The sequence below is a fragment of the Trachurus trachurus genome (genome assembly GCF_905171665.1).
Source record: "Trachurus trachurus genome assembly, chromosome: 24".
Classification (NCBI taxonomy): domain Eukaryota; kingdom Metazoa; phylum Chordata; class Actinopteri; order Carangiformes; family Carangidae; genus Trachurus; species Trachurus trachurus.
The window spans coordinates 4352474-4365000 of record NC_139910.1 but is presented as its reverse complement, the minus strand read 5'-3'; the positions used below and the strand labels follow the sequence as shown (position 1 = coordinate 4365000).

Here is a 12527-nt window from a genome sequence, read left to right as displayed (position 1 = left end):
TGTGTGTGTGGTAACCTCGGTCTGCTTATGTGTGGACAGATTGATGGATGGCGCCATTTTAACAGCTGCAGTAAACACACACACACAGTGATTCAACGCTCACAATCACACACACATTTAGGAACAAGACAAAGGGGGCGATCCTGTTTGAACAACGCTTTTGTGTGTCTGGTTGTGTGTGTGTGTGTGTGTGTGTGTGTGTGTGTGTGTGTGTGTGTGGTTGTGTGTGTGTGTGTTACCTGGTTGGGGATGTGCAGGTTGAAGTCGAGTCCACAGACGAACTCTGAGTGATGCTCCACCGTGTCCAGAAGAGGCTGGTTCCTGCTGTAATCCCAGAACCTGCACAAACAAACACACACAAACACAAACTCTTTTACATTTAACTCACAATTTCTCAAGAAACTAAACAGAAAAAAAATCTATAAATGGATCTATATCACAGAAAAGTAAGAAGTGGACTCTGGCGTTGACTCTGAGTGTTTGCTGTGATTCAGGCCTTGGCAGCAGAGATGAAGTCGAAGCTGCTCAGACCTACAGTAATGACTAATGATTTATTGTCAATACCAGACAAGTCCAGTAACATCATGTTCAACTGTGAACTGTCTTCAGAAGATTTCAGGTTTTTAGTCCATTTTTAAAGGGATAGTTCAACATTTTTGGCAAATTGGCCCATTGCCATAATCCCTATAGTAATAGCAGTAGGTTTGTTACCTTTAATTGTCGGTGCAAGCTGTTTTCAGAACAGCGGAGCAGAGCAGTGAGCTGCTCAGAGCTACGCTATGGAGGCTCATGGGATTTCTTGGTTTCCCTCATCAAACTCATCAAATACACAATCCAACAACTCCACAACGCTCTGGTGGACAAGTTGTGACCTGCACATTCACCACGCTATGAGATAATAACACAACATTACGAGTTGTTGTAGAGCAATTTTTGGATTGTGTATTTGATAAGTTTGATGAGGGAAACTAAGAAATCCCATAATGAGCCTCCGTAGCGTAGCTCTGAGCAGCTCGCGGCTCTGCTCCGCCGTTCTAAAAATAGCTTGCACCGACAATTAAAGGTAACGAACCTACTGCTATGACTATATGGATTATGGCAATGGGACAATTTGCCAAAATAATATCACAGAAAAGAGTACGATTTAATATGGAAAAAGAAAGAAAAGAGAAAGAAAGAAAGAAAGAAAGAAAGAAAGAAAGAAAGAAAGAAAGAAAGAAAGAAAGAAAGAAAGAAAGAGGGACAATGACGAGAGTCAGATGTCCAGTAACACAATTAAGATCATTTTATCTAAATTAGAAAACGGTACGATTTAATATGGAAAAAGAAAGAAAGAAAGAAAGAAAGAAAGAAAGAAAGAAAGAAAGAAAGAAAGAAAGAAAGAAAGAAAGAAAGAAAGGACAATAAAACACTGGGTCCAGACCTCAGAGCAGCGTCCAATCAGACTAATTGAAAGACTGTTTCTCTCCGTGGTCTTGACAGAGTGGCGCGTGTGCGTGTGTTTGTGTGTGTGTGTGTGTGTGTGTGTGTGTGTGTGTGCGGACCAAAGCCCTGACGCAGCAAACACTCGCTCCAGACTCATCCACTTTGCAAATGTAATTAAATCATTTTCAGAGGGAACACTGCAGCTCCCAATGGGCTCCATTAGGCCTGTATTAATACAGGAGAGGCAACACACACACACACACACACACACACACACAGAACAGTGAGTGATGTGTGTCTGGGGACAGTCAAGCTTTGAGAGATATTATATATTGAATGAGTTGTTAGTGTAAATCACTGCTCACACTCACTTTTCCCTACGTGTACATGTACGTCTGTGGGTGTATGTGTGTGTGTGTGTGTAGTACAGACTGATTAAGGGTTCGGTCCTAATGAACAGAGTGAGTTTGTTTCCTGGACTCTGATCGATGACTCCGACAGTGAAAGTTAAAAAGCAAAGTTGTGTCTCGACGAAACAGGAAATAACAGGATTTAGACCAGGTGGTGGTGGTGAGGGGGCGGGGCTTAGTTGTGACATCACAAAGTGACAAGAAGTCCTGACGGCTGGTTTTAAGGCTCAGTTTCTGAATACAGGCTGTGTGCATTTCTCTGTGGACTGAGGCTTTGATACTTTCACAGTATTAATATAGAACCTAGAGCTGCTTTATAATCACACTACACATGGACATCTACCTTTATACTGTATGGAGCTTTAACACAAACATCTACCTTTATACTGTATGGAGCTTTAATACAAACATCTACCTTTATACTGTATGGAGCTTTAACACAAACATCTACCTTTATACTGTATGGAGCTTTAATACAAACATCTACCTTTATACTGTATGGAGCTTTAACACAAACATCTACCTTTATACTGTATGGAGCTTTTATACCTTTATTCTGTTTTCAGTCTTGTTAAAACAGGAAATAAAGTGTAAAAGCAACACTAAGTATAGCAGAGAGTGAAAACGGACCATCATCATTTTTTTTTTTACTAATATCCCTCTTTTCACTCTACTCTGTAATTTCAAGTGTCTAAATGGCTCGGTGCTCTCACTCATGCACAAATATATGCATGAAGTGAAACTCATTCATCACCCACAGCGCAGAGCGATACATCTGCAGCGTAATGAAGTGCAGTGGCAATAAAAAAAAAAAAATCTCAGCTGAAATGAATGCATTTCTGTCTCGGGCGGCCGTTCAGTGCATTAAGGGGCAGGAGTAATATTCCTGCAGCTAAGAGCCACCGCAGCTCTGATTGGCCTCATAAAACCAGCAGCAGCAGTGATTTACTGTCGGTTGGGTTGAGTTGAGTCGGCTTTTCAGACGGGAGGGGACGCAGCAGAAGTAGAAGACGAGTTTAGAGCAGAGAATCGTCTCATGAGGATCCCCAAGACAAGTGCTGTGCAGAATTAAGACGGTTTGCAAAGTGGAGATGAGACGATTCATGGACAAATCGATCGGTACAGAGAGGAGCTCATTGTCTCTGCTGATCTGTGCATATTTTAATGCATCAGTATTGGCTCAAAGACCAAGTGTCAGTCCACTGGTTTTAATGAGGTCCAACTATACGAAGCTTCTTCTGTGAGTGAGTTTAAGTTCAAATCAGAGCTGTGAATGAGAGAAAACTTCTGATGAACAGTTATTACTCAGCCAAAGATCATTTATGACAGAAGAGGCTTCACTCTGCTTCATGGCCATTGACTGTAGTTTTAAAGAGAAACTATGCAACTCTGGTCTCTCCTCCTCTGTGTCTCTAACCCTCCTCTCCTCCATGTGCATCATTTGTTTCCAACAACGAAGTCGGTGAGAAATCGATCCATGGAGCGGTGGATAAGGTTATTTATCATCTACCATGTTACCATGTGTATATCTGTGTAGTCTTATCTGTCATAAAGATTACGGGTTACGGGTTAGTGCGTTATGTTTGTGTGGCGGTGTCGCCATGGAGACGAGAGCTGGGACACCGGGTCGGAGGCTCTGATCTTACAAGGTTGGTTTTCAGCCAAGAGACGCTAGGTGGAAGGCAGAGAGCCTCCATTCTCCCTGGAACTAGTTACAGGTCATTGATTTAACCAGAACTAGGACTCTGAAGATGGTTAATTAAGGTCAAACCCAAGGGGGCAGTTGTCGGTCTGAGAAGTGAAGCTCACTTCCGCATTCAAAAAACTGCAATCCCCTCGGATTCCTCTGGGGGCTGGTACCAGAAGGGAGCATTCTCCATAGACCCCCATGTTAAAATAGCCGACTTTACATCTTTAAAAAACATATTTACAGCCTGGTACATTTTATTTTTTTGGTCTCAACTGATTTCTACCCCGGCACACACTCTGGGGGGGGTGAATTTTTCTCTACCGTTTTACTATTATTATTAGGTTTAAAATTCTGGCCAATTAGGGCGCGGAAACGTTGAGTGACAGGTCCGGGGACCGCTGTTACGAGGCCAGTGGGCGGGCTCTCGGCCGGCTAGCGGCCGCAACTCTCCAAATATGGCAAGTAGAATCCAACATGGCGCAGCTCAAACCCCCGTAGTAGCGGCACAAAACAGACTCCCCCAAACCAATGGGTGACGTCACGGTGCTACGTCCATTCTTTTTACAGAGTTCCTCTTTAAATTATCCAACAGGGTGATACCTCCTACTCTTAGCTGATCAGATCACAAAAATTTCAGGCATTTATTGATGTTTCGCCGGCTTCGTTGTAAACAAATGCACATGGCTGAGAGGAGCGTAACCAAAACAGCAGAAAAGCGAGCGGACTTGCACAGTTCCCTACTGTCTTTCTGTGTAAATAACTCATGTTACAACATGAAAACCTGCAGCTTATATTCAAGTGCGGCCTATATATGTATTTTCTTTTACAATTTAGCTGGTGCGGCTTATTCTCAGGTGCGCTCTATAGTCCGGAAAGTACGGTAGATAAATGAGTTTCAGTCCTTTTGCAAGCAAAAAACTGAAAATATGCCGCCCTCCGTGGAGTCAAAGACTGTTACATATATCACTGACTTCACCGAAACGATTAATCAAGAAAGGAGTCAGCAGATTAATTGATAAAGAATCGGATCAATATTTGCAGCTGAAGGTGACAGATTTATTTGTTTTTTTCCGAACAAAATTAACTTTTTTCCAAAGGCGGCAGTTTTCCCAAGGAACCGTCTCCAGATTCAGATTATAGGTTTAGTGTAGATGACGTTAATGTATGTACGCGTGTGTGTGTGTGTGTGTGTATGTGTGTATGACCAGATGACTGTCCCACTTAGACAAATACACCATGTTATTTGTATAACTGAGGCTTAGCACTGTCCTTTGTCTGCAGTTTCCATGGTAGATAATTATTTAGCTTCTATTGTATTTCATTCTGTGGAAGCCTCCATTCACCTGTCAGCTTTGTGTGTGTGTGTGTGTGGCTGTGTGTGTCTGTGTGTTTGTGTGTGTGTGTGTGTTTGTCCCAGTTTTACTGCGAAACTCATGAAGTCGCAGCAGAAAAGAAAAAAAAAATAAAACAAAAAGGGACAAAAGCCAAAGTCAGAGGGCGAAAACAAAACATGTGAGAAACAAAGAAATGTGAAGAGGAGGAAGCTGATTGTCTCATCACTGAGGCCTTTAATGCAAACAGGAAATTAATGTTAAGAGTCACACACACACACACACACACACACACACACACACACACACACACACACACACACTCAAACACACACACACACACACGGGGAACATGTTATCTAAAGCAAACATGAGGCGTCCAACTCGACTTCAGAGTCTCAGTTTCATCAACTCTGACCTTTAAATAGACAAACAACCACAGAGAAACGATGAAAACATAAAGACTGAGTCAGAATTAGGTTTTTAAAAAGTGCTGGAAAACAACACAATAAAAGAGAGAACGGGAGGAAATTTCAACGTGAAATCATCAACATTCAAACCAAAATTCATTAAAACTTTAGACTTTTTCCAACAAACTTAATCATTTCAAACTCAAACTGAACATTATCAAACATTTTTTTATGAGTCGTTTCCACGGAAAATTAACTTTTCTATCATTAAAGTTTGAAGAAAAAATTGAATCGTTGTCAAACTTCACCCACACGTTTTTGACACGTGTTTGAGTCGTCACGACAACGGCAGCTCTAGAGGATTGTGCTCTTTTCTTGCTGTAATTTGTTTTGTGTGCGACATCTTATTCAATTTAGTAGCTCATTAGGTGACAGACTCTCCGGAAAAACAACAAAAAACAAAACTAATGATTGTGGGAAATGGTAAATGATTATACACTTCTCCTTCAAAATAAAAGTCCTGCTCAATGTACTCAATGATGAAATGAAATGTCACACGGGATCCTATATATACACGTGTCAGCTAGAAACTTTTGCATGCTCCACTCCACGCTGAGATTCAAGGCGATGAATGAGTAAACAGTGAGAAGAGAGAGAGGGAGGAGGGGGTTGTGGGCGGAAACGAGGGATGAAAAAGGATTAATAAAGCTCAGTATATGTGACTGTGTGTATTCACATCTATTTGCATATAAGTGAACTGTGTGTGTGTGTGTGCGCATTCATGTGTTGTTCTTTGTGTGTGTAGGTAGCTAAATACACACAGGAAGGCCTATAGAGACAGGTGTGTGTGTGTGTGTGTTTACACAATGGAACGAGCTGAACACACCAACAGGTGGATGTGAGTTCATACACCTTCACCTCCAATGATCAGGATGATTGACAGCCGTGTGTTTTAGTGGCAGGTGCAAACTCTTTTTACGTTTAAAGTCAAAAACTCACGAGAAACAACAAAGATTTTCTTTCTGTGACATAAGAAATTCACAAATTTGCAGGAAAAAAAGTTGAAAATTGTGGAGGTTTTATTCAAAGAATGTAACAGTTACACCACATAAGTTATGGAATCAAGTTGGTTAACAATCATTTGTATTTGAAGGTTTTTTCCAGCAAATTTGGGACTTTATAATGTCAACGTTTTTTTTAGTAAGAGACGCAAATATTTTTTGTTTTGTTTTTACCAGCACTGGCCCTATAATACACAGAATAAGATATTCTAGAAATGTTTCTACACTTGAGGATGAACGTGCCAAGAGTTAGCGGCTACTTAGCTTAGCTTATCTTAGCTTAGCCTAGCCTAAAGACTTGAGTCGCTATGTTAAACTTAGCAACTGAAGCTCAGATATTATTTATTTAATACATGCAAAAAAAGTTTGCCATTTTACAAGCGGATGTATCAGGACAGCACTATTTAGATCCATAAAAAAAGCTAATAATCATAATGACTGTAAATTATAAGTAAATTACTTATAATTTAGAGCTTTACTTTACATTAAATGTAAAGTAAAGCTCCATATTCACAAATTAAAAATGTTACATTACATTCAAAACACTTATTTAATATGATATGAGGACTGAGACTAAAGATTTTTGTTTTGATCACAGATGATTCTGATTATACATTTTTCCACCAAGCAATTTATTGTTTTGTCTATAAAATGAGAGAAAACTATAAATGTTCAGTTCAGTTCAGCTTTATTTATATCCCGAGGGAAATTGAATGTCATCACATGTTTGCAGAGATGCAGCTTCCTGTAACAGAAACTCTGTGAAAGTTTTGGTCAATGTTGCTTTAAAATGTCTTTAAAACATTGGGTTTTGTGTCAGAACAGTTCACAACTAATGTTCTGTGATCAACTGATTGAAGGAAAATGTTTTTTCATCGTGATATAAAACAAACATCAACAGAAGAAGTGCAGAGAAGATGTTGATCAACAGAGGAAGAAGAGACTGATGGTTAACGAGTCTCCTGTTAATGAGGCGATTAGAGCCTCCGGCTGTCAGCGCTGATCTGATCGATGCTGAGAGGGTTTACACACATACATGACCACACACACACACACACACACACACACACACACGGACGGGCACAAGTTGAGAATAGGTGATAATTATCTTGACACCCAGAGTGTTTGGATTATTCAACACAAAGCGTCAGACGTGACGTTTCTATGGCAGGAAACACAAACACATGCAGCAGTGGAGGAGGGTGGTTTGTGTTTCTGGCTCCATCCCATTCAGAGTGTTTGATTAAGATAACATCTGATGAAGTAAACCCACTGAAACGCTTTTATCACAGCGGTAATGAATGGATTAAGGATTATCTCAGAGGACGGGCAGCAGGCGAGTTAATAATGAAGGAGAAGAGACGGAGAGAGCTGATTAAATTAAAGATACAGCCTGCGTACTGTACAAAGTCAGAGAGGCCTCTTTAAAAGTTGTTAGAGTCAAACAGCGTCTTCCTACTTACACGTCCAGCAGCTACAGAGTAACTCCTTCCTTCTCTTTCTTTTAGCTCCATGTTTGGTCTCCACCTCCTCCTGCTAAAAAGCTGCTCTCTGACGGACTGGGTCTGACTGCTGTTTACTGCTGAACGGAGGGTTTTTAGAAATGATTCTCCAGAGGTACATTGACTAATTCACACAAGGTGTTTCCTTGCTTACTATTTGGATTAAAATGTGGCAGGAAATGGTACATAGTGTAATGGAGGAATGAAATAAACAATAAATGTATGTTTTTGTGCTATGATTTTAATTAGAACGTATAGTTAAAATTATAGGGGTAGGATTAGATAAGTTTATACTTCTTCCGACTCCTTTTCGCTTATGTAAACTGTGTTGCTTATGAGATGTTACTGTTTTGCTGTTCACTTATTTCCTTTATTATTATAATCTTTTTTTTTTTTACATTGTCGTTTACATGATCGAAATAAAGATATCAATCAATCAATCAATCAATCAATCAATCAATCAATCAATCAATCAATCAATCAACTGAGAAAATCTGAGGTTTCAGGTTAAAGACTAAAACTTAAAGGTCACAATATTCTACACAATCCCTGCCTCTTTTCTCTGATGCAATAAAAATAAGAGCAGATTTCAGAATAAAACATGCAGAGAAAACAAATCCTGCAAGTTGTTGGATGGATGGTGGCTCCAGGTTGTGGGCGAGGCTTAGTTGTGACATCACAAAGTGACAGGAAGTCCTGACGGCTGGTTTTAAGGCTCAGTTTCTGAATACAGGCTGTGTGCATTTCTCTGTGGACTGAGGCTTTGATACTTTCACAGTATTAATATAGAACCTAGAGCTGCTTTATAATCACACTACACATGGACATCTACCTTTATACTGTATGGAGCTTTAACACAAACATCTACCTTTATACTGTATGGAGCTTTAACACAAACATCTACCTTTATACTGTATGGAGCTTTAATAAAAACATCTACCTTTATACTGTATGGAGCTTTAATAAAAACATCTACCTTTATACTGTATGGAGCTTTAAGCTGTAACTGATCTGTTAAAGGAGTAAAAAGTAAAACTGTGTCTTTGAGGCTGCAACATTTAGATTCATTCACCAAACTTTCCTCTTATGCAAAGGCAGTTTTTAGAGATTTACTTTAGTTATCTTTTCACTTTGTTTGCAGCCACCGGGCTTCTCCCTCTTCTCCTCTTTCTTCCCAGAAGATAAAAAAATAAAAACTGTTTGGTGCATTTCTTGTGCGTTTCTGAGAATCATCTCCACAGATGCTGTTCTCATTCCTTAAAAAGGTATCGGAGCAGCCACAGGCAAACAACTGAAAGAGTCTGGCAGGTGGTGGTTTCCCAGTGTGTGTGTGTTTTTGCGTATAATGAAATCAGTACTCAGCACAGAGTATTTGAGCCAACGAAAGCCTGAATCAATAAAACACAAGGTTTGGCACCGAGCCAACACTCACCACATTTATCTTTCAGCCTTCCTTCTCTCCCTTCGGCATTTTATCCATCCTCCCTCCCTCCCTCTCTCTCTCTCTGATATATCCAACGCCTCATCATCATCCCTCTTTCAGCTTGTCACCGATCATGCCTCCGTCCTTTATTCAGCGACAACTTGAATTGAACCATTTAGAGACATCGAGACAAAATGATGGAGAAAAAGAGAAAACGATTTCTCAGAGAGAGACGGTTGAACGATGGGTTTCTGATCCTTCAAGCCGGGGGATGGATCCGTCAGGGTTTGTTTTGTTTTTTTTTACTTTATTTGACGAGGCCTGAAGGAGGTCGGTTCAGTTTGGTCCGAAATTTCACTCGTAACTCACAAGGAAAAAGGAAAAGAGGGTCACGACCTGGAGCATTGGAGTCACTGTGTTAGTCAACACTGTGCAACTGTTGCATCAGTGATTCTTTTACATGAGATTTGCATCATTAGCTTTGATTTCCACCCAAATATTGTGCACATTGTCATGAAATTTCAAGAAAATCTGCAAAAGAAAACGCAAAAGAGTGTGTTTTTCTGACCACTAACGCACTGTCATGGGGGAATTAATAGAAAGTAATATTCATAATGCAGTTTTTATTTGTGTATAAACCCCTTTAAACTGAGAAGTTTGGACGAAGTGCTTCATTTCTACACAGGAAGTGGTTTCTACAGAAGCCCTGAATGGACAAATCAAACTAGAAACCCCAGAGAAGGTCTTCCACGTATTTATGTTAAATCCAGCTTAGTTTCTGAAACTGTAACTTCACTAAATATTTGTTGATTTATTTTTATATTTTTTTTCAGATCAATGAATCAACAAACTGTCGTAGCTTCTGTTCATCCACCATGAGAGAGAGAGAGAAAGAAAGAAAGAAAGAAAGAAAGAAAGAAAGAAAGAAAAAAAGAAAGAAAGAAAAAGGAAAGAAAGAAAGAAAGAAAGAAAGAAAGAAAGAAAGAAAGAAAGAAAGAAAGAAAGAAAGAAAGAAAGAAAGAAAGAAAGAAAGGGAACAGATTGGGTCAAGGAAGGAAGAAGACGGAAGGATGGTGGGAAGAAGGAAGGGAGAAAGAAGGAGGGGCAAAGGGAACAGATTGGGTCAAGGAAGTAAGAAGAAGGAAAGAAAGAAAGAAAGAAAGAAAGAAAGAAAGAAAGAAAGAAAGAAAGAAAGAAAGAAAGAAAGAGAGAATGAAAGAAGGAAAAAAAGAAAGAGAGAGAGAGAGAGAGAGAGAAAGAAAGAAAGAAAAAGAAATAGAGAGAAAGAAAGACAGAAAGAAAGAAAGAAAGAAAGAAAGAAAGAAAGAAAGAAAGAAAGAAAGAAAGAAAGAAAGAAAGAAAGAGAGAAAGAAAGACAGAAAGAAAGAGAGAGAGAAAGAAAGAAAGAAAGAAAGAAAGAAAGAAAGAAAGAAAGAAAGAAAGAAAGAAAGTAAGAAAGAAAGAAAGAAAGAAAGAAAGAAAGAAAGAAAGAAAGAAAGAATTCTTTCTTTCTTAGAGGATAAGATTCAGAGGCAGCATATTCTCCTAAGAAACACAAAGGCGCTCTTGCTTGAAATTACTGATTTTATTAAGCGAGCGGCTGCAGCTCAATAGAGGAGGAGCTCATCTCTTCCTCCCTCCCTCTCTCCCTCTCTCTTTCTCTCTCTCCCTCACACACCACTTCCCTTTATCACACATTATCACAGTGTCCTTACCCATTACTACTTAAGGGATGACACCATCCATCCATTGTGGTTGGTAATTGAAAGAAAAGGAGGGTAAGCAGAAAATACACGACCACGTCCTCCTCTTCAGCCTTTTAACCTCCAGAGAACTTCATGTCAAACTTGTAAGTGAGATTGAAAAAAAAGGGGGAAAAAAGCGCAGGTCTCATGAATAAAACATGTTGCAGGTTCTTTATGTATCACGACGCCGAGAGAAGTTAATATCGGGATTATTTCCTCTACTGTGTCGTCTTGATTGTGTTTTTTTTCCCCCCCAGAGCTGTGTGAATAAACTCCACAGGGTTTCTCTGTTTGTGTTTGTGTCATTTCCATGGATCATTAATGTAAAATGAGAAACAAAAAAACACTTTAAAAGAGGCGAGGAGCTCCACAACACAACCAGCAACGAGCCGATGATATGTTCAGCTTCATCAGACAGAGTTTACAAAGCACCTCATCGCCAGGAGCAACAGATACAACGAAGAAATCTTCTTACCTGACAGTGAAGTCGTACGAGCAGGAGGCCAACACCGTCTTATTGAACGGAGAAAACTGCAAGAAAACAAATAAAAAATCCAGTCAGAAAAATGTCACAATGTTTGATGGTTTATTCGTGAGTTGTGTTTTTATGTTTTTTATGTGTTCTTTATTGCAGTTTTATATTTTTGTTGTTTTTCCAACTTTAATTGATCTCAATCTTGTGGCGAAGGCACAAAATCTGATCAAATGATTTCAAAGACTTGGTGAAACACATGAAACATACAAAACACATGAGTGGTTTAGAGTAACTACAAAAATTAAACAAGACAAGAGACTGACTATTAAAGGGATAGTTCAACATTTTGTCAAATTGGCCCATTGCCATAATCCCTATAGTCATAGCAGTAGGTTCGTTACCTTTAATTGTCGGTGCAAGCTATTTTTTAGAACGGCGGAGCAGAGCCGTGAGCTGCTCAGAGCTACGCTACGGAGGCTCATGGGATTTCTTGGTTTCCCTCATCAAACTCATCAAATACACAATCCAACAACTCTGAAACTGTCCCTGAAGGCAACGCGCAGCAGCGGTTTTACATGAATTTACCTCTAAAACAACTCTGACTATAGGGATTATGGCAATGGGCCAGTTTGACAAAATGTTGAACTATCCCTTTAACACAACAATGTAGAACCAAAACAAACTAATTCAATCTAAAGACAACATGTAATTTGATTTTCAGTCGTTGTCTCCATTGAGAAGTTCATCTTTCAGACCTGAAGTTTTGTTTCTTTCAAAATAAAACACAACCTTTCCAGGGATTCCTGCTCATTTCCATATTTCTCTGTGTTGTGAGTTGTGTTTGATGCTGCAGCAGCAGCAGCAGCAGCAGCAGCAGCAGCAGCAGCAGCAGCAGCTGGAGGTTTTTCCCTCCTCTCATACAAAGGTGTAGAAAGAAGAAAAGAAAGTGACATTTTGTGCATCAGAGTGAAATAAAGCTTTGGGGCTGAGGAGCCGAGTCTTCAGCCTCTGTTCTGCTCAGCAGTCGGAGGACTCGGTCCACAGAGAGTCGTTTC

The 12527-nt window shown here is 39.7% G+C and overlaps 1 protein-coding gene across 1 annotated transcript in view; it reads right to left on the bottom strand.

Moving 5' to 3' along the window:
- The window catches only part of pex7 (peroxisomal biogenesis factor 7), a 62469-nt gene that overhangs the window by 15417 nt on the left and 34525 nt on the right, over positions 1-12527 (bottom strand). The window contains exons 9-10 of the mRNA XM_084000971.1: positions 11473-11528; positions 240-339 (exon numbers count right to left, since the gene is read on the bottom strand). Of these exons, the coding sequence (XP_083857097.1) occupies positions 240-339; positions 11473-11528 (156 nt within the window). The remainder of the gene's footprint in view (positions 1-239; positions 340-11472; positions 11529-12527) is intronic.